Source organism: Mesocricetus auratus, unplaced genomic scaffold (assembly GCF_017639785.1).
Source record: "Mesocricetus auratus isolate SY011 unplaced genomic scaffold, BCM_Maur_2.0 Super-Scaffold_4256, whole genome shotgun sequence".
Classification (NCBI taxonomy): Eukaryota; Metazoa; Chordata; class Mammalia; order Rodentia; family Cricetidae; genus Mesocricetus; species Mesocricetus auratus.
Window position 1 is genome coordinate 132261699 of NW_024429182.1, and position 22813 is coordinate 132284511.

At 42.9% G+C, this 22813-nt stretch overlaps 2 protein-coding genes across 2 annotated transcripts in view; one reads left to right on the forward strand and one right to left on the reverse strand.

Moving 5' to 3' along the window:
- The window catches only part of Mcee (methylmalonyl-CoA epimerase), a 35239-nt gene extending 28983 nt beyond the window's left edge, over positions 1-6256 (reverse strand). Inside the window, exon 1 of the mRNA XM_005084408.4 lies at positions 6080-6256. Within this exon, the coding sequence (XP_005084465.1) occupies positions 6080-6125 (46 nt within the window). The 5' untranslated portion in view covers positions 6126-6256. The remainder of the gene's footprint in view (positions 1-6079) is intronic.
- A 421-nt stretch (positions 6257-6677) lies between these two features.
- On the forward strand, positions 6678-21856 carry Mphosph10 (M-phase phosphoprotein 10). The gene is made up of 11 exons (XM_005084407.4): positions 6678-6835; positions 8660-9344; positions 9919-10067; positions 11242-11410; positions 12820-12961; positions 14221-14288; positions 15575-15712; positions 17367-17477; positions 19612-19719; positions 21050-21280; positions 21638-21856. Exons 1-11 carry the CDS (start codon positions 6747-6749, stop codon positions 21785-21787), a joined length of 2040 nt encoding a protein of 679 aa, XP_005084464.2. The 5' UTR covers positions 6678-6746; the 3' UTR covers positions 21788-21856.
- Positions 21857-22813: the final 957 nt, after the last annotated feature.

Genomic DNA, 22813 nt, shown 5'->3' on the forward strand with positions numbered 1-22813 from the left:
CAAGATAAGACTGGGGCATTTATAATTAAGAATTTATTTGGGAGCTGGGTGGTGGGTCCCCCAAAAAGCCAAAAGAGCAAAAAAGACAAAGAGCCAACGAGTAAAACAACGACACAGAGCCTTGAGCCCAGGTTTGTCAGACATCAGAGTTGATGCTGGGACACTCCTGAGCTTAACTCACTCCTCCACAGTTCCTTCCCCTTCCTTTTTGTCCCATGATGGGGATCAAACCCACGGCATGATGGGGATCAAACCCACGGCCTTGCATATGCTAGACAAGTACTGCTCCATGGACCTACACCGTGAGTCTTTCACAACCCTTTGCTTCTCACGCACACAAAAAAGATTTAGTAGTTTAATTTTTGAGATAGAGTTTCATGTTGAAGGGACACTAGCCCACTCAAGCATGTGGCTCTGGCAGGCCTTGTCCTTCACCCCACTCTCTCTGCCTTGCAAAAAAAGGTTAGATTACATTCCTAAAGCTAGCCACCAACGTCTAATCCCTTATTTGGCCATTTCTTCCTCCTGAGGCTGACTACCAAAGTCCAGCAATCAAAAGCCCCCTTTGGCTCACCTAATTAACATGCCCAATTAAAATAAAACACCTTATCCTAACCCAGGGTTTCCCCCTTTACCTTTATAAACCGCCGTTTACCTATGGGCCATGTACATCTGTCTCCTCTGTATCCAGAGGCAGTCCTTTGTCCCTCCAGGACAAATAGCCCTTGTCCCCTTCCCCTTCTCCCTGGTCCTCTGTTTCCTTTACCACCACATCCTAGTCCCCTCTAACACAGACCTCCCCTTTTCTTCCTCTTAAGAATGATACCTGCAAGGTCATTTGCTGCTGTTTTTCTGCCCGAGCCAGAAAGCAGCCACTTTAATTTTTCTTCCCTGCTTAATAAAGGATCTCTGTGAAAACAGGCATGAGGCTGCATTTTGTGCCTAATCCAGGGTCCAGGAGGGAGCCCCCGCTGTGGGGGAGTGCCCTTCATTGGTGCTGAAAACCAGGACTGGCCAACAAACCCTGAACCCTTTTTCACAGGTTCCAGTCCTCCGGGCACCTGATTCCCTCGTCCAACGGTGGTTGATTGGTAAGTCCCCCCCACACCTTGCTGTCCTAAACAGTGTCCAGGTTATCAGGTGACAGTCGTTAAGTGTCCACTGTCCCTGCTCTGTGCTGTAGGATTGGGGAGACTGCACCCTACCAAGACCTTCATTGGTTACGGTGGAATCCCACAGACTGGCTACTAGTTAGGCACATTCTGTCCAGTCTGGTTTGGTAGGGGGCTACCCCTGTACTTTGGGTGCCTGTACTCCTGGAATCTGGTGTCTTCTCTGTATCGACTGTGAAATCCTGTCACCAGGTCCTGGATTCACAGACCCACTGGGGTCACTCTCTCTCAGGGACATAAGTGGGTGATGACCCCTCCCTCCTAGAGATTCTGTTCAGGGCCTCTTGAGATACAGGAGATGCTTTGTCTCTCTACGTTTCACCCACTGATCATCCACCATTGGGAATGGTTTCTGTCTCCTGCATTCTGACTGACTGGCCTTTTGGATGTCCCCTACAGAACCACATCAAATCTCCTCAACTCATTCACTGCATTACCCAGGTTTGGCCCCCGTCCCCATTGGATAATCAGTCAAACTGGCCACCTAATAGCTCTCTGGATCCTAGCATTAGCCTGGATCTTTATAATTATTGTGAGCACACAGGAAAATGGCAAGAGATCCTTTGCGTCTTGGCTTTCTCTCCTGTGTGTTCCAAGCCCTGTACTCATGCACTCTGTGAACTTTTCCAAACTCTATTGTAAATCTTTGTACCTGCTCAGTACTATTTAACCCTCTGTGTACTGCAGGGAACCCAGTGCCCATGCAGCCAGTCCCCACCCCCTTAGCCTTCTCCTTCTGGTCATAATTTGCTTTCCCAACAATCTCTCCTCTGGCGCCCTCCCCACTCCTCCCCCACTTCCTCCACTCAGTCCAGCCCGAGGTGCTGCACTAAAGAAGATTTAAAGTTTCTAAAGGTCATAGAAAACCAGACAAGTCAGTTATATAGGTCAAGGAAAATGAATGATACAAGGTGTGCAGGTCTGAGATAGGCCAGAAGTTATGACGAAATGTGTTAAGGTCTAAAAGTACAAAAGAGTTGAAGTAAGTCATGAATGTTTGAGATGTAGAAGCTTAAGTTGTGATAAAGAAAGTAATTTAAAGTCTATGGAAGGTTGTCTGGGATTTCTTCCCTACCCTCTAGACCACTGTTGGGAGTCTCCCTCACCCTCACTCACAGTCAGAATACACAACCAGTCCCGCAGATCCCTTCAGACTCCTTCCTAAACGTGCTCCTATCAAGGACTTTTTTCTCATTCCCTCATGTCCTATTCCTTCACTAGGAAACAGAAAAGGATATCCTCTCCAGAACTGATGTAAAATTTGCCTTTTCCTCTGAAAACAGCTCCCAGAATATTCCTGCAGACCTCCTCTTCCCTTCCTCGGCCTCTATTTGTACACTCTGTCACTCTCCAAAATCCCAACCCCCCTTTATCCTCTGCCCACTTCTTCAGTCATCCCATTGTAGGGGGTACCAGCTCTCCTTGCTGCACATCATGAACCCCTCCCTATTAAACTCAATGACCCGTTTGCACACATCTCCAAACCCCAATACTCCCTACTCCCGACCCTAAACCAGTCTCTGCTTAGGCCTCAAATCCATCATTTCACCCTACAATACTCCTATACTAGCAGTAAAAGAAAACCTAATGGCACTTTTCACTTGGTACAGGACCTAAGCTCCATTAATGCTGCCTCTTCACTCTGTCATCCCTAATCCTTGTACTATTCTATCCTCCATCCCAGGCAACACCACTCACTTTTCAGTCCAGACCACAATCTCAAGGTCTTTTTGCCTTGAATTGGACAGACCATAACACTCAATAATCATAACAACTGACCTGGACTGTCCTTCCCCAGGGATTCAGAGGCATTCCCCTCCTTTTTGGTCAGACACTTGCTACAAACCTGTCCTGCCTTCTCCCTTTTCCTCCTGACTGCTACAGTATATGGTAATCTCCTCCTTTACAGTGCTTTCCTCTCTGATAGCCAATCTGACACAGCCTCATTCCTCGATTTCCTCAGTTCCAGAGGTTTCCAGATCTCACATTCCAAAGCTCAATTCTCCTCTCCCCAAGTTACCTATCTAGGATTCTCTTTTATGCAACCCATAAACACCCCCATTTTAAACCACCTTGTCCATTTACACTCTCTTATTCTCCCCAGATCCTCTATATTCCTGTCCCAAACTCCCAAAGACCTCCTACGCCATCCCTCTCATACACAAGAGGGTCCTCTAGCTACTTCTGCTGACATTTTCATACAGATGACAGCCCCTTCCTGTCGGGCAGCCATTTCAGACTGACCCTCCATTATCAATGTTCATCCTCACTCTCTGGTTCCTGTTCCCTCAAGATCACCTCCTCTCCACAAATCTCATCTTTCTTTTCACACTCCTACCTTTTCCTCTGCCCAAATAACTGCCAAACATTCATAGCCAACTGACTCCCCTAAATGCATGAACTCTCCAGATGTCCTCAGACATCACACACTCTAAACAAATCCTACACTCCCAACACAAAACACAGCTAAACCCAAGCCATCTCCTCTCTGACACATAGAAGCTGTCACAGCCAAGCCCTCACGCGGGTCAAGGTCAAACCCCTCAGCCTCACTGATGCCTCCTTCAGCGTCGCCCACTGCTTTCTTTTGATCTCTTTTCAAAGCCCTCTGTTAACCACAGTTCCTCTTGCCACCGATACCCCAGTTGCCAATGCCCTACCCCCACTTGTCACTTGACCGTTCAAGTCCCCTTTTGGGAACCAAAGCCAAGTTCTTCCAACCTTTCCACAGCAACCTCAAACCTGTTACAGACCATCCCACTCACCATTTGCCAAGAGCCTCCCCAGGCATCCATGGTATTAAAATATTTCAATTTCATACCCTATCTAACATCCCCCAAAACCCACTATTTTGAAACAACAAAAGCCTCTCAAATCGTATTCTCCCCTACACAACCAGATGCTGCTTTCAGAAAGCAGCCACTTTAACTTTTCTTCCTTGCTTAATAAAGGATCTCTGTGAAAACAGGTGTTAGGATGTGGTTTGTGCCTCATCAGGAGTCTGGGAGGGAGCCCCTGTTGTGGGGGGGGTCCCCTTCACATGTATCTTAGGTTGGTCTCAAACTGGGTCTCAAGCTGTCTTATATTTCTATTGCTGTGAAAAGGCACCATGACCACAGCAACTCTTACAAGGAAACATTTCATTAAGAGGGCTTACTTATAGTTTCAGAGGTTGGGTCCATTATCACCACGATAGGGAGCATATGGAATTCAGGTACACATGGTACTGAAGAAATAGCTCAGAGTCCTACATCTTGCAGGCAAAGGAAGTTGACTGACTCACTGGGCATAGGAAACCTCAAAGCCCACCCAACAAGGCTATACCCATTCCAACAAGCTACACCTCCTAATAGTGCCACTCCCTATGAGATTATGGTGGTCAATTACATTCAAAATACCACAGCACCTGAGGATTCTGGTTCTCCTATGTCTATTTCCCAAGTGCCTGGATTACAGTATTCACCACCATCCAGGTTTATGTGTCGAGGAAGACTGAATTCAGGCTTTGTGCATATTAAGAAAGCACTCTAGGAACTGAGCTACTGCCTGAGCCCAGATCCTCAATTTTTAATGTCACTAGTATATGTTGGACAAGCAATGCCTGCTTTTAAAGAAAGGGCTTGCTATGAGAGAATATATGATTCTGCCTTAGTTGATATTTGCAAAAAAAAAAGAACAAAAAAAAAACAACTTATGACGAGCTAAGATGGTGACCTACATTTGACCAGGTATATAGAAAACATACCAACAGTCCATATTAGCAAAACTTCGGCATTAGATATTGATCAGAAAATCATTTTACCTATTGTGCTCTTTCAAAAGGGCAGTAGGGGCATACACCTCCAACCCCAGCACCCGGGAGGCAAAGGCAGGCAGATCTCTGTGGTTCCAGGCCACCCTGATCTACAGAGAAAGTTCCAGGACAGTCAGAGCTACACAGAGAGACCCTGTCTAGAAATTACAAAACAAAGCAAAAAACTATTGTGCTCTGCTGTCTTTTGATAACATACTCTTTCTCTTACACACACAAATGGTGTATGCTTGTGTGTATCTCACTGTACTAAACTGATTATAAGACAGCAAAATCTATTAGGGTGTACTATTTTTTGTTTTTTCTTTTGCCTGTGGCTCATTACTTTGCCTTTGGAACTTGTTAGGACAGTCAAGGAATTTTGTGATTGGCCAGAAAGGCTAGAGGGATCAAAAAACAAAACAAAATAAAAACAAATTTCGTTTGAGAGCTGACTTTGAAAGATGACTAGTAGTATAGGTTTCCACAAATGAGCAGACAGAACTTTCCAGGCAAGTATAATATTAACAAAAGTTCATTCCCCTGAGTACTGTTTGAGCATGCCAGCTACAGGCTTTGTCACAAATGTAATGGTGTAACTCTGGGACGACACTGCCTCATATTTTCTTCCCAATAGAAGATCTCAGGCTAGGGTAGCAACTGACACCAGGAAGGAAGAAAAGAAAATGCAAGAGGAGAAAGTGAGAAAGGCAGAAAATTTGGCCATCTGTCACCACGATGGAGGTCAAAAGAACTCAAAGAATTTACAAATCCTTCCTAGTGTTTCTTTCCTCTTTATGTCAAAAGAAAAATATAATGGGGTAGCTAGGTGCATAAAACATGCTTGGACTCAGAAAGACTTTTCAGGACTCGCCACTCTGCTGGTTTCTCCTGTCTTGTGAAGTGCCCTCCTGATTAACTACTGTCCCTGCCTTGCCTGTGCTCCTGGGCAGGTTACCTGTCTGGTCCACGTTTGCCAAGGACAACACAATAGCAGGGAGAGGGTCAATAAGGAACTCCTGCGCTAAGGGAACGCAGCTCCAGGGCCTTGGCCACCCGTGGCCTCTCGTCCAGCGCGCCCCGCGCCCCAGCGCCCCTGACGGTGCCCGCTCTTCACCTGTAGCGCCCGCAGCCAACGCGGCGGCCTTCACTACGAACTTCATCTCCTGAAGCAAGCGCTGGCACAACGACCGAGCAGGGTAGAGTGCTTTAGGAAAGCGGCCGGGGGCGGGGACTGAGGCCGGGGGGCGTGTTTAAAGCTTTAGTGGGCGGGGAAAACATGACAGGGGTGGGGCGCGAGTCCAGGGGCGGGAGCACCCTGCCTGGGGCTTGACCTACCGCTGAAGAGAGCCGGGAGAATGGACGGACAAAGGGCGGGGCGTAAGGCCAGGGGCGGGGCCACAAGGCCGGGAACTTGACTGATGTGTACAGAGGGCGGGGAAAGAACCAGCTGCTCTTCCGTTACGTTAAAATACTTATTGTATCGAAAGCAGAGGAGGAAAACAATCACGCGACATCACTTATTTACTTAGAAATGCAAAACAAGACATTTGGTGAAAGAGCCGAGGCGATTGAGAGGACCAATAGATTTTTTCGGTTTTTCTGCCCCGCCTCCACGCATGCTCAGTAGAGGTGCTCGCTGGTATAGGCGCCGTCTGGGTGCAGGGCCGGAACCTGCGCGTCGCGGAACCGTTGGTTCTGAGCTGCAGGTGGCAGAAGGTGCCTGTTTGTCGGCCGGCTTCCGGCCGGCTCTCAGTCCTCGCGTGGTGCCGTGGTTCGCAGCTATGGCACCTCGCGTGACCCGTCGGCAGACCCTGGAACGTTGTCTGAGGGAAGTCAAGAAATCCACCAGCCGACCCGAGTGTTTCCTCACGTAAGTGCAGATCCAAGTCTGGGAGGGCGCTTCGCACGGATGCCGGGCGGGCCTGCGTTCGGCAACTTCTGAAAGACAGGAAGGGGAGTTCAGGTCGCTCAACCCCGGTTTCAGACAGATTTTGCTCTCTTGGACTGTCAGAATTTTATCAGTGGAAGCGGTGCAGTGCAGATCTCCTAGTTGTACGCTATTAAAATAAAACAAAGCCGGGCGGTGGTGGCGCACGCCTTTAATCCCAGCACTCGGGAGGCAGAGGCAGGCGGATCTCTGTGAGTTCGAGGCCGGGCTGGACCGACAGCCTCCAAAACAATACAGGGAAACCCTGTCTCGTAAAAACCAAAAAAAAAAAATTAAAAAATAAAACAAAGCTCCGTTATCGGCGTCCAGAGAGACGTGAGACACATGCTGTCTTATTCCGTGCTAAGTATGTGTCTTCAAAATTCCCACCACTTACCAGTCATTAAGCTGTATTGAAAGTATGTACTTGTTGCTTGTCAGTGCACTTTCACGACTGAGTTTGAAAATTAGAGCAGTCTCCCAACTTTCTTCCTAGAGCCGCGATTAAAGTCTGGAAAAGTATCACTCAGATTTATATTGCAGAGCCATACTCTTAAAAAAATTACGGATTCACTGCGTCCAAAATAGAGCTTACTCTCCTTTCTATACTCTCCCTTCCCTTTAGTCATTTACCCATTTCCACTACTGCTTCGGTAAATGGCAAATTCTACCTTTTCATTTATTCATATTCAGCTAGTCTATTTCCTTGGTGTCATCATTTTTCTCTGTCTTGTATTTCCTGTCTGATCCGTTAGCATCCTGTGAATCCTATCTAAATTATATTTAGGCTTTGATTCCTATTTGCCATACTCACTGTTGTGATTCCAACATAAACCTCTGTCATCCTTTGGGAAACTGCTCAAGCCTTCTCACAAATCTAACTTTATTATTATTTCTTCTTTCCAAATTGTAGTTCATCATTTCATCCTTTTGGTGTTTCTCTATACTTAATTGACAAGTTCTTACCTCTGAACCCTGTATGGTTTGGGTCTTGATTCCCCAGCATCTGTAACCTCAGATTTATACTCTGCTTCCTTAATCACACTATAGCTGTCTAGCTCTTGCTTTTCTTCATATTGCCTGAACTTGTATCTGAACACAATACATGTTTCCAGATGTTTATTAGGTAGTCTCTTTTACTTATAGAGCTCAATCTGTAGAGCTCATTTTAGATGCCATATCTTTAGAGAAGCTTTCCCAAACTTACAGCCAAATGGTAATCACTTGTCAAATGAGCAATAAAATGTGTATATAATGAGCCTGATCTACAGAGCAAGTGCCAGGTGTGACTCCAAAGCTACACAGAGAAACCCTGTCTCAAAAAAAAAAGTATATATAATGTAGCAGGTTTGGAAATTTGTTTTGGTTTTGGAGACAGGGTTTCTCTGTAACTTTGACTGTCCTGGAACTCAATCTGTAGACTAGACTGGCTCAAACTCAGAGACCCGCCTGCCTTTTCCTCCCCAGTGCTAGGATTAAAGGTGTGTGCCACCACCGCCTCAAAGCAGGTTTGAGAATTTGAGGCTGACTTAGTAGGTATGTTCAGGCAAGTAGATGAGTAGTGATTATCCAGCCTACAATGTATACAGTAAAGTCAGATTCTTCTGGCTCATCAGCAAGATACACACTATTGGGAGCCAGAGCCTTTACTTAAAATTGATGTTTCATTTACATTTTATTTTGCAGATAAGGTATGCTTTTTATTTTTTCTTTTATTTCAGAATGTTTGATTCTTAATTCATTTCACTTAATCTCCTTTCCCAATAGGATTCAAAATGGACTAGCATCGAACTTCACTTCTTTAACCAAAGTTCTTTATGATTTTAATAAAATATTAGAGAATGGCCGAATCTCTGGAAGTCCTTTACAAAAACTTGAGATAAACAGTTTTGATGATGAGCAGATTTGGCAACAGCTAGAATTGCAAAATGAACCAGTCTTACAATACTTCCAGAATGCAGTTAGTGAAACAGTTGAGGATGAAGATCTCAGTCTTCTCCCAGAGAATGGGGATCAAGAGTGTGAAGAGGATGCTTCTGAGCTGGAGATGGAGGTTGAGAGCCAGGAGAACCTAGAGACCGATGCAGAGGAGGAGCAGTTGTCAGACGTGGGTGGTGATGCTCCTAAATCACGTCAGAGGGCTGGAAACTCAAACAAACCCGATCCAAGGAAAAGCCCCGTCTTCAGTGATGAGGATTCCGACCTTGACTTTGATATTAGCAAACTGGAACAGCAGACCAAGACGCAAATCAAACCACCTGGAAAAACAAGAGAAAAGTCTGTAGTGGATGATAAATTCTTCAAACTGTCTGAAATGGAGAGCTTTCTAGAGAAGGTAGAAAAAGAAGAAGAAAAAAGACCTGATGATGAGGAGGAGGAGGAGATTGACTTTTTTGAAGACATTGATTCGGATGAAGACGAGGGAGGGCTGTTTGGACATCAGAAGATTAAAGTAAGGTTTTAGGAAAGGAAACTTTCAAATTAAATGTCATGTTTTCCTAAGGAGACATTTAATGTGCCTCAAAATTCATTAGAGCACAAGTGTAGTATTGAAAAAAAAATTGAAGAAATTACTTTAAATGCTGTGCCAGTGGTGAAGAAGCGTAAACATTGTAAGTGGGAGACTAAGGCAGGAATATTTTATGCTCAAAAGCAGCCTGGGCTAAGTGATAAAACCCTGCCTCAAAAGACACTCCTCCCATAGAACCCCCCAAATAAATATAAAAAAGAAACAAATGGCTGAAAGAGGCTTATAAAGATGATCTATTTGGAGGGTGGTTTTTTTTTTTAATAATGGCAATTAGGAGTTTTGAGATTTGGAATAGTGTATTCTTTATTTTATGTGTTATAAGTGGGTATATACTTTCAATTTGTTGTGCTTCAGTTGTCCTTACAGTTGCTAGTTTCCACAACAGCTATTTTGGCTGGGGTAGTATTAAAGTTAGCAATTTGTATGTGTGTATATATACAAGAGTTTTTATACAACTTTCTATCTTTAAATGTTTGAAAAATCTTCTTTATTTTAGTCAAACAAAAGTTCCAGAAATCTGAAATACAAAGATTTCTTTGATCCAGTTGAAGGTGATGATGATGTCACTGGTGTCGTTGATGATGACCTTGGTTCTGACAAAGAGGAAGAATTTGCTGAGGAAGCAGAAGAAAGCATTTCTGAAATGTGAGCATTTCAAATCTTTCTGCAGTTTATAGCCAGTCATAGATGTAAAATATGTACTCAGTTGTCAAATACACAATAGAAGTTAGACTCTAGATCTAGTAGAAGGTTCTCTGATATCAGATAGTTAGAAAAATGTCTCTGAATTTCAAGGGACATTATGATTATTTAAAGAAGAAAATTTGCACCAACAGCAGTCAGCCTTTTAGATTATAAATAAGGATCTTGCAGTTGGGTTTCGAGCCAATAAAACATTGGGGGAGGGGGGTTGGTGTGTGTCTTTGTTTTGTTATTTTGTTTTGTCATCATTGTCAGTTGTTTGTTGAGATGGTTTCTCTGTAGCCCTGGAACTTGCTCTATAGACCAGGCTGGCCTGGAGACACTTGCCTCTGCCTCTCTAGTGCTGGGACTAGAGGTGCTTCACTACTGCCCAACACTTTTTTTTTTTTAGTTTATTTTAGGTGCGTGGGTTTTTGGTTTGCATGTATGTCTGCTCACAAAGTGTGTGTTTGGTGCTTGCAAAGGTCAGAAGAGGATGTCAGATCCTCTGGGACTGGAGATACTGAGCCACATGTGGGTGCTGGGAATGGAGCCCAGATCCTCTGGAAGAGCAGCAGTGTTCTTAGCCATCTTTCCAGCTCCTAATGTTTAAGTAAGCATTTTGTATCGTTTGATTAAATAATATATCCGATGCATTAGTGCTTTCTATTCTGTTTCCACATAGCAAGCATTTCACCCAAAAATCTTTTCCTCAGCCAGTTGTAATGGTGCTGTCTTCCATCACAGACAGCACTTTCCAGGTAGAGGCAGCCTAGCCTACTCTATCAAGGGAGTTCAAAAACAATCAGGGCTCTATAGAAATAGACCCTGTCTCAAGACAAACAAAAAACAAAGACAAGACTCTCTTCCTTTTGGGCCAGTGAGTTGATGACTCAGTAGATAAAAGCTCTTGCCATGCAAGCCTAAGTTTGATCCCCTAAATCTACAAAAGTTTATCTCTGACCTCCACGTGCATGTTGTGGCATACATATCACCCATACATGCCATGCATGCAAAATAATAATAAATTAATTAAAATTTAAAAAGAATTCCTTTTGTTCCTTGGAGACTTTACAATTGGGATTTTTATCTTTGTATTGCTAGTGGCTTGTCTTTGATAACCATCTTGGTATTATAGGGATGAAGATTACGACCTGGAAGAAAGTGAGGGTAGTGAGCAGCATAAAGAAGGCTCGAAAAGAGTGACCTTCGCTTTGCCAGAGGATGATGCTGAAGACACGAGTCCCTTACCTGTAAAGCAAGAATCTGATGAAGTTAAATCCTCTTTTGAAAAGAGACAGGAGAAGGTAATTATATATTCAACATGGTGGAAACTTGCTAACTAACCTGCTCCCTAAAGATTGTGTATACTGAGCTAGGTATTGTGTGTTCCTGTAAATCCAGTGCTTGGGACCCTGTTTTAGCTGCTGGAGGAGGTATGTTTCTTAAATGAGTACCAGATAGATGATATGCAATTTGATTTTAGTGACTTTAGTGTGGCTCTTATCCTTTGGTTCTGTCACTTACTCGTCTTAAAATTGTATCACACAAGCCGGGCGGTGGTGGCGCACGCCTTTAATCCCAGCACTCGGGAGGCAGAAGCAGGCAGATCTCTGTGAGTTCAAGGCTGGGCTGGACCGACAGCCTCGAAGACAATACAGAGAAACCCTGTCTCGTAAAAAAAACAAAATTGTATCACACAGAAATGAGAACAAGTAGAAAATGAACTATCAAGACTACCTAAAGAATTGTTTTCCAAAAGCAATTGGAATTAAGTTCAAGTTTGATACCGTGTTCCTAGAAGAGATGGAAAGTTAAATAACTTCATAATGAGTTACTACCCTAATGTCTTCCCACCTCACTTTTCTCCCTGACTCCCAAAAATATGTGGCTTCACCGAGGAATTATACAAACATTCAGGAAATAATAATGTAATGTTTAGTTGATACCCACATATAAAAAGTAAAGCAGAATTTATAAACAGGACTAACTATCTTATTCAACACATAAATATCCATATTGTCTTTGGCCACATTCTTGGTTGTGATGCATGATTCTAAAATAATGTGGTAACAATGCCACAAGTCAGAGTACGCCTCAACATTTTCATTCAGTATAAGGTAATCAAGCATAGTTCTCAGTTCTTAACCTTATTTTATTCCGTTTTTAATTCAGTGAACTACAAATATATCAGGTCCAACCAAAGCTACCATCATGGTTATTGGCCAGATTCTAGAAACATCTCTTTAACAAGAAAAACTGTCCACTGTTACAATCCCCACTGTTACCTGCCATCTGTTTTAGACTTGTTGGTGTGGCAACAAAAGCAAAAGCTAAGGAAGGCTAAAGTGAAAGTGTTGTTACTTACAAAAGATCCTGGAAAGACCTTACAAATGAGCAGAATGATGTGTGGGAGAACAGGAGGACTTTGTAATATAAAACTGGCCTCATGCCTGCTAATGTCTCTAAAATTGTCTGTTATAGGGTAGAGATGAGAAATTCAGGTGTGGAGTCAAGAGCCAGGCTTCATCAAAGCGAATGAATATTCCAGACAAAAATTCACTTAAGGATGTTGTAAAAATTAATCATGCTAGTGGTTTGTGCAGATTCATACCATTTGAATAGAACAGAGCCCCCAAATAGAACCAATGCTTCTGGGGAGCTTAGTACATTAGTAAGCATAGCATATCAAAATAGCTCATGTCTTATTTCCTAGATGAATGAGAAAATCCTATCTTTGGAAAAAGAATTGTTGGAAAAAAAGCCTTGGCAGCTTCAAGGGGAAGTGACAGCACAGAAGCGTCCAGAAAACAGCCTGCTGGAAGAGACACTTCACTTTGACCATGCTGTCAGAATGGGTATGATACCTGCTGAGCTTTGGCAGTGTGTCTGCCTTTGTGCTTTTTCTGTAGTTCCGTTTCTGAAAGATTTTTAAAAATGTTTGCCTTCTCCCTGTCTTTTGTTTTAAAAGTTTGCAACTGTACAGAAAAGTATCATGGTATGTCATTTAACTGAGTTCACCAGTTGGTATCAGTTTTGCTGTCCTTGCCTTATGTTTCCAGTGTGTGCCCCTCCCCCATCATTAAAAACAAATTGTCAGGAGCTTGGGAGATGGCTCAGTTGGTAAAGTACTTGCTCTGCATGCGTGTAGACCCAAGTTTGGATCCCCAAGCACCCACACAAAAAGATCCTGTAATCTTAGCACTGAGGAGGCAGAGATGGGAGAATGGCTGGAGATTGCTGACCAGTTAATCTGCAATTGATGTCTGTTAGAGATCCAGCCTCTGGGATGGAAGTGTCATTTACCATATCTTTTCAAGATTACTGATATAGCTCAGTTGGTGGAATGCTTGTCTAGAATGCTTGAATTCCTGGATATGACCCCTTGTATTGCAGAAACCAGGCATGGTGGCCTTGAGGCAGAGGAATCAGAAGTTCAGAGTCATCCTTGGGTTACTTAGCAAGTTTGAGGCCGGGCTGTATGAGACAGTGTCTCAATACACACACACACACACACACACACTCTCTCTCTCTCTCTCTCTCTCTCTCTCTCTCTCTCTCTCTCTCTCTCTCTCTCTCTCTCTCTCTCTCTCTCTCTCCCCCAGTCTCAACACATAAGAGTTGGGGTAGGAGTGAGTTGGGAGTGAGTTATGCTTTTCTCTTTTACAGAAATAAAAAGTAAACCCATTTAGCTTTTTTTCTTTTCCTTTTTCCCCTTTAACAGATTATTTTCTGCATAACCCTCACTATCTTGAAACTCACTCTGTAGACCAGGCTGGCCTTTAACTCAAGAGATCCCCCAGCCTCTACACTTAAAGGCATATGCCACCACACCCAGCTTTGAACTTAACGGATACAAAAAAGAACTTGATTGGGTAGCCAGGGTTTACAGTTTAATTGTTAACAATTCAGCGAACTGTGACAGGGTGCAGGCCTATAAACAGAACACTATAAGAAATTCCCTACTGTCTGATTTGTTTAGAAAGTGTATGGTTGGCCTAAGAATTTGTACTTTTAGTAAGTTCCCAGGTGCTGCTTATGTTGTGGGTTCAACAAGGCTTTGAGAATCCCCGGTCTGATGTGCATTTTTCTAACAAACATGTTATGTTTCTTTTAGCCCCTGTAATCACAGAGGAAACCACCCTCCATTTAGAGGATATCATTAAACAGAGGATACGAGATCAGGTCAGTAAGAATGGAGTGGATTTTAATTTAATTCTCACTGCAATATTTAGAAACAATGCTTTCTTAATTTTTATCCAGTCATCTTGACTTTAAAGCTCTGAGACTGGACACGGGTCTTTTCATCTTCACTGTAGGGCATACTCTGCTCATTTCCAAGAAAGTAATGTGCCTCATGGGAACGGTGGCCAGAGACATTGCCAGTGTTGTCTGTCCCGAGTCTTATGATGGGCATCTGGCTTGCTGTGGTCATGCCCATGACCCTTCCTCTGTCTAGGGACACTATCTACTGTAGTAAATCAAGGATGGATATTTTCAGATGTTAATGGCCCCGTATGTAATTTTGGGAGTCGATCTGGCTTTGAAAGCTTAGAGTAAAAACAGGCATTATATGACAAGTATGTGACACTTGTCTTACTGGATTATTAGAGATTCTTCCTTAATGAGTCTAGAATGGAGGAGCAAGATCAGGAGGGCACTACTAAGAGTATCTGAGAGTATCTCAGAATTTGGAATGGAGTACAAAAACTAGGTTAATTTAATCACACAGTAAGAAGTAACTCTAAAATAAAATCATCTCAGGGCTAGTGGTGTCGCTCTGGTAGAACTCTTGCTTGGCATTTGTGAGGCTCTGGTTCAATTCCTAGCAAATGGCTACAAGGAAATTAAAGTTGGTAACTAAGGGAAAGGCTGATTTTAAAATAAAGACAGAAGGAATATTTGGGCTAATGTCCTCTTTGCTGTTCATCATGCTTTAATATTTGAGACCTGGCCAGGCTATCACTTTTTGTTGTTGTTGTTGTTTTGTTTTGTGAGACAGGGTCTCACTGTGTATCCCTGGCTGGCCTGGCCTGGAATACTGTGCAGACCAGGCTTGTTTAGAGCTCACAGATATACCTACTTCTGCCTTTCAAGTTCTGGGATCAAGGTGTGGGCTGTCACATCTAACATTTTTAAAATTATTATTATTATTATTGAGACAGGGTTTTATGTGCTCATAGATGTTGGCCCCAGAACTCACTAAATAGCCTGACATGATCTTGAACTTCTGATCCACCTGCTTCAGCCTTTCAAGTGCTGGTATTTCAGGCAGGGACTACTGTGCCCTGTTTATGTGAGGCTGAGGATTGAACCCAAGGCTTTATGCACATAAGACAAGCATTCTACTACCTGAGCTGTATCCCCAGCCCCAAACAATTACTTTTGAAGTTGAAAATTAGTTTTTTTGCTATAATTCTTACAGAGTATAGAAATAAATGTTGAATTCTATTAACGTATTTGCTTTTCAGGCCTGGGATGATGTAGAACGAAAAGAAAAACCCAAAGAGGATGCATATGAATATAAGAAGCGTCTAACGTTAGATCATGAGAAGAGTAAGCTGAGCCTTGCTGAGATTTATGAGCAGGAGTATATCAAACTCAACCAGGTAAGGTGACCTCCAAGGCAAGGTTGTGACTGCTGAAGAAATAGAAGAGGAGGACCAGCCCTTCAGTCAGTCCTTATCTAATCTAGCTCTCAGATTCCTGTGTAATATCTGTGCTGGGAATAGAGGGCTCATAATGTTCCCACTGAATGCAAGGGAGGAATTGGGGCTTGCTCTTCAAAGAGCATTGGTAATCTTAATTTGTATAATCAGCTATTGACTTTCTGGCAATTGTTATAAGGTATTGTAATTCTAAAATCCTATTTCTTTGATATTTGAAGCAATTGATCTATTTTATATCTTTATGAAATTATCTTGATCTTTAGGCTGTTTTATGTCTTCACATTGGGTTTATTGAGAGGAGAGCTAATGACATATGTCATCTGACCTGCGCCACAGACACATAGAGCCAGTAACTTCTTACTCCTGTGTCGTGTCCCCTCACCACCACCCCCCCACACCTTCTGTGCCTCTGTCTTAATTATGAAGAACAAAAACAAGCAAACAAAAGACCATCTTAGCCTTTCACAGTGCACATTTGGGGCCAGGAGAAGAACAAATATAAAATTACCAGACTCTGTAGAATTAAATGACTGTCATTTCCATATTAGTGTGATTAATCTGAATAAATCTTGAACAAATTACATTCATATAACATAAAAAAAAGTTTTTGACAGTTTTTCAGACATGATGATGCACTCCTGAAATCCTAGGACTGAGGACTTAGAAGAAGGGTTATCATATTTTGAGTTAGTTCTGTGCTATATAGTGAGACTCTGTCTTGAAAACCCCAAATAAGTAAATGAATAATTCAGAAGCACCTACTGTAGTTTTTCTTTATTAGTTCCCCAAATCCTTGCTCATCAATCTGCTTCCTGTTCCTCCCCCTCTCTGCCGTGTTACACCCTAGTTCTGTGAATTTGCCTGTACAAATGAAGTCACACATTTTGTGACTTTCATATAGCATTATGTCTTTATGTTAGCAGCATATATCAGTACTTTATTTCTATTTTATTGCTGGGTAATATTCCATTTATGTATTTGCCACAGTTTCTTGATTCATACTTCAGTCGATGAGCATGTAGACTGTTCCTACCTAGGGTTCAAATTTCTTCACCTACTGTGAACAACTTAATTCTTGGAGGAAAATACCCAAGGAATTAGGGAATTAGACTGTTTTAAATGTCAGAGGTAATGGGTATAAAACCTGTACCCCTTGTGGTCTTTCTTAGGCACTGGCACCATTATGGTACTGATACCTGTAATCTTGCTTTTGGAACATTCCTCTCCTCTCCTTCCATTTTAAAACAGAGTAACACATGTAACCCAAGCTGGTCTTGAGCTTATAGTACTCCTGCCTTAGCCCCCTGAGTGTTGGGAATTATGGTAGCATCATCGTCCCTGGCTGGGGTTTTTATGTTTTTGTTTTTGTTTGAGACAAGATCTCACTATGTAGCCCTGTCTGACCCCAAATTCCCAGAGATCTGCCTGCTTCTGCCTCTCAAGTGCTGGAATTAAAGGCATGCCACCACAGTGGACTGGGTTGCTGCGTAGTTAAAGTTGTGGTTCTGAGAAACGAGGGCACCGTGGTTGACTGAATGTTCTATCTGTGGTACACTGTTAAACTACTTGTCTGATACTGACCCTACTCACTTAGCAAAAGACCGAAGAAGAAGAAAATCCAGAGCATGTAGAAATTCAGAAGATGATGGATTCTCTCTTCCTACAATTGGATGCCCTATCAAACTTCCACTTCATCCCCAAACCGGTATGTGAATGAACAGTTCAGTGGGAAAACTGCATCTGTGAACTCTGAGCTCTGGGGAGTCTGGCTTTTCAGTTGCTATCAGGACACGTTCCTGTAAGTTACAACAGGGCTTTTATAAGGGAGGCTCACTTGTTCCTGGGTTAATTCTGCCTTGTGTACTGCCTCACCCAGCTCTCCAGGAGGCCCCTCTCTGGTCACCTTCAGTTCTGAGCCTCAGTGATGCCTCCTCTCCTGATCCTCTCATTTGTGTTTAATTGTATGGTAGTGTCTGTCCCTCACAGCAATCAATGGCTGCTGCTGCGTCACTTTCACTGCCCAAAACATGAAGGCGTTTTTACTGTTTCCGTTTTGCAGACAAGCAAACTGAAGCTTGGAATGTGGAAAGGGCAGAACTAATACTGGGCCCATGTGCTCTGTGCTGCTTAATGTGTTCTGTTCAGTCGAGACTTCTCGGTCCCCTTTCCAGTCCTGAGTCTTTTCCTGGGCTGGCTGAGGATTTCCTGACTCCCTGAAACTCCATGTACTCACAGCCATCTGTGGTTCCCTGAAAGAGGCTTGAACCACCTGTGGGTGTTGCTCACATTTGTCCTTGGGTGTCTCTTGTGGAGGTGCTTCAGTGTAATGAACTCAAGACTGCCTCGGTGTCAGAAGCATGCAGAGGCCAAAGGAGAGCATCCTTCTACTGCTCCCCATCCTACCATTGAGACAGGGTCTCTTCACTATGTCAGTTCTACTGTCTCCACTTCCCCAGCGCTGGACTTAACAGACATGTGCAGATATGCCCTTTTTTCCTAAAATGGAGACTGGTGATTTGAATTCACATCTTCTCACTTTTATAGCAAGCATCTAACCCACTGAACCATTTCCTCAGCCTCTGTTTTGCCTTGGTTGAAAAGATTTTGTAGTTGTTTTGCCTTTTACTCTTCAGGAATGAATGCCAATGGCTGTTATAGATTGCTCTAATATTTCTGTTTTCATGTCCGGGTCTGTATTTGACACACCATCTCTGCAGACATGAACTGTTTACCTGCTGCCGTGTTGCATTGTGTTTTGAGTTTGCTTCTCTGTTTCTCTTCGATTTGGGGGGAGCACAGTATTTCTCGTGAATATCTGAACAGTGGCCCAATTGGAAGAGTTTTTTTTTTTTTTTTTCACATTCCACATTTTCTTCTTGCTTAGAGTCTGGGATCTTGTCCTGTTTCTCATGTGTTTTTGCTCATTACATTTCCCTGGAACATTGTCCTCTGGGCATGGCTTAGATGTTGTTATCTTGAAATGACAGTAGCTATGATTACCATATAGCTCCACACAAGATTGAGCCTTTAGCTTTCCCTCATAAACATTATTTTAGTTTTTACAAACAATTTAATACCATTTCATGCTAATATATAAAGACAGGTTTCTAGTAGCTTGTTTATCAAGCAATCTATATTTTTCTCAGAAGCATTTTTCATACATTTCTTCAGAATACTTAGATTTTTCTGTAACAAAAGGCAAGCTGATAACAAATCAACATATTTTATTAAGTAGATGGGATTGCTTGAGAATGTCCACATTGGTGATACGGAGTAGTAGTTGACTATGGCGGAAGTATTGTATAAATCTTTAAATGTAAATGCTATTTGAATAGTTTGATACTACTGTTGTCATGATTATCATTCCAGTTAGTACTGTAATGATTTTGTTTTGTTTTGTGTTTTGTTTTCAGTGTGTGATTTTTTTAAAATAATTTTTTGTTTATTCTTCTCCCATACAATATATTCCATCCACAGTTTTCTCTCCCTTCACTCCTCCCAATTCATACCCTACCTTCCCTCTCCCCCAGATCCAACCCCTCCTCCATCTTCCCCAGAAAAGAGCAGGCCTCCCAGGGATGTTAGCTGAACCCGCACAATAAGATGCAGTAAGAGTAGCTACAAATCCTCACATCGAGACTGAATGAGGCAGCCCAGAAGGAAAAGGGCCCTAAAGTGAAAGAGTCAGAGATACCCCTCTCTCACTGTCAGGAGTCCCCCCAAAACACCAAGCCAACAACCATAGCCTATATGCAGAGGAATACAACTCCATAAAGAACTACTTGGACGATGTTTGCTCCATTTCCTTTCCCCACTAAATGCCTCATCTTTTTCTCTAGCCTGTTCCTGAAATTAAAGTGGTATCGAATCTACCAGCCATAACCATGGAGGAAGTAGCCCCAGTGAGTGTCAGTGATGCAGCCCTCCTGGCCCCAGAGGAAATCAAGGTAAGAAGCCAGTGTGGAAATGTTTAGTAACTTCAGGGAAGTTCATTGCAGCCAGATCTGCATTTATTTATTTAATGTGACTTTCCCTGAGTTAGTGTTTATTCCGGTGTATCTCAGTAATTTCTAGGTATATTCTCCCCACACCCCTGTAACTGAGTTGTACATCCATGGATTCAGCCAACTGCAGATTGAAAATATTCAGTAAAGTAAACTGGATCTATACTGAATACATGTGGACTTTACAACAGCTATTTGTGTGTAGTGTTTTCATTGTCCAAGGGCTTCATGTAATCCATGCACAATTTGAAGTGTATGGAAGCATGAATGTAGGTGATAGTTTATTTTATATATAAGATTTGAGCATGTGGGAACTTGGAGTAGAATTGATCCTATGTGAATATGGGTGCCTACATAGTGGGAGGAATAATTACTTATACAATATTTAGAAACTAATCTTGTATATGTAGGCATCAGTGAAAGTTGCAGATATGAGAATTATTATAGATGTTTTAAAGTGCCTGTTTCAGTCTTGTGAAAATCCAGTATATAGTATTAGCCACCTCCATGCTAACTTTGTCCATAGCAATCATAAAGGGCAGTGTAAGCTTACTAGCATTTTAGTCTAGAATCCAGTAGACCATTGGGCACTGGAACACCTTGGTTATACTGGCTGCTGACATCCTCTGACCCCTGAACATGGAGATTCTTGCCTTACGGAAACGGTGTCTTCTGTCAGGCCCATATCTTCTCTGTTGGAGTAGCATCGGGGTTTCGTTTTCAGTCTCACCTGCTTTGTTATATTCAGTCAGCACTTCTGTCAGAAGCTCTGCCATCTTGTGCCAGTGACAACCTGGTACGATGAGCTGACAGCTCAGGAGAAATGAAGATACCAGTCTTCACTGGGGACAGGATTTCCTGCTTCCTCTCTTCATTGATCTCTAGGACTCCCTCATCCAAACCCAGGTGCTGCCATTCACAGCTTAGAGCCAAGGCTGAACCAGACATGTCCTGTGACCATGCTGGAGAGCACGCGTTAGCTAGCTAGTATTGCCAGCTTGAGGACCTAGCTCTCTGTTTCCGTTGTGAGTTCATTTGGGGCTGAACTCTTACTCCAAGTCAGTTCTGGCAAAGGGCAAAGTGTAGGCTTTAGAGTTGCCAGAGGTCCTTGGAACCGAATAGGGCTTGTTCTGTATCCTCACACACTGCCACAGACATCCAGCCACTGGCCACTGTGTGCTTGCTCACCTTCTCATCCTTTCCTCATGCTGGGATAACCAGCATGATGTCTAGGGTTTTTATTCATTTGGAAGGTTTTTGTTTTCTTTTATAGGAGAAAAATAAAGCTGGAGATATAAAAACAGATGCTGAGAAAACAGCTACAGACAAGAAGCGGGAACGGAGGAAAAAGAAGTATCAGAAGCGTTTGAAAATAAAGGAGAAGGAGAAGCGGAGGAAATTGCTTGAAAAGAGGAACCCAGATCAGCCTGGGAAGTCCAGCAGAGCAGCAGCTACAGAGAAGCTGAAACAGTTGACCAAAACAGGCAAAGTGTCCTTGTTAAAGGTGAGTAGGGAGAGGCGCCTGGTGGGGGACTTCATAGCATGGGAGGGCTGTTTCTCAACTAGGGTGTCAGCGGCCTGTGGGTTCTAGAGCACACTGCTCAGCGGTGGCCTCGGCACCCTTCAGGCTTTCTGTAGTCCTTTACATTGACAGGCCCGGCAGCAAGTTTTCTCCTCTTTTCCCTAAGGCACAAGGGTGTTGTAATAATGGAATGTGTTTGTTAGGGTCGCTGATTGAGTTTTTGTAGTGGTTTTTCATGTTTGTGCATTTGTTCACGCTTGTGATCATAATGTACTGTTATACTTTGGTTTTCTTCGTAAGCATGTTTTATAACATCTCTGTGTTTTGTTTTAACTGCAGGATGAACGAAAAGACAAGCCCTTAAAGTCGTCTCAGGCATTCTTTTCTAAATTGCAAGATCAAGTGAAAATGCAGATCAATGAGGCAAAACAACCGGGAAAGATAAAGAAGAAAAAACAGGACATTTCTATTCATAAATTAAAGCTGTAATATATTTGAATTTAATGTATAAATCTACGTTTCTGTCATTTTGTTTTGTATTAAAATTCTTGAAACTGATCTTAGTTTACTTCCTGTTGCTTTGATAAAGACCATGACCAAAACAACTTGTGGAGGAAAGACCTTACAGTCTGTCACTGAGGGAACTCAGGACAGGAACTTGAAGGCAGGAACTGGAGCAAAGACAGTGGAGAAACATTGTGTACTGGGTTGTTCTCTGTGCCTTTCCCAACTTGCTTTCTTATACAGCCCAGAATCACTTACTCAGGGGTTGCACCATCCATATTGGCTGGGTCCTCCATCAGGAAGTGTCCCACAGGCCAGTCTTGTTTTGTTTTGTTTTACCCCAGATGACCCTGACTTGTGTTAAGTTGACAAAAATACATACGTAAATAACCAGCAGAGACCCACCTTTGCTTGATGGGAACTATGTGAGACTTCACAGTGCAGTGACAGACTTAATTTGGAAGTCTCTCTGGGACGGTGACACAAACCCACAATCAAAGCCACTCAGGAGAAGGAGGCTGAAAGATCGGAAATTCAAGATTTTCCTTACTAAAAAGTGAGTTGGAGGCCAGGTTAGACCATGCTAGTCCCCCCAACAACAGAAACCAGATAGCCTGACTGATTTCTCTGTGTGTGAAACAGATGTGAGCTTCCCAGTACCCTGCCTGCATTAGTGCTATCCAACTGATTCCACTGATGTACCATGTCACCTGCTATGAGAAGCCCAGAGCTAGTCACATCCCTCACAACCAGCTGTCTACATAGTCCTTTGAGTTCCTGATTTTCTTCTGCTATTGTGTCTGTTATTTCACAAAACAGCACTTTTGTGTATGTGGCTTATCTTTCCCCTTTGGAAAATCTTAATATGTGGACAAATGATTAGCATAGACTAGACACTACAGTTCATAGTAAGATACAGAAGCAACAGGCTCAACACAGCTTGGAATACAGACTGGCAGTCTTCAGAGTCCCCTAGGTCCACCAGGTGTCTATTGCTGAGACCTCCCCACT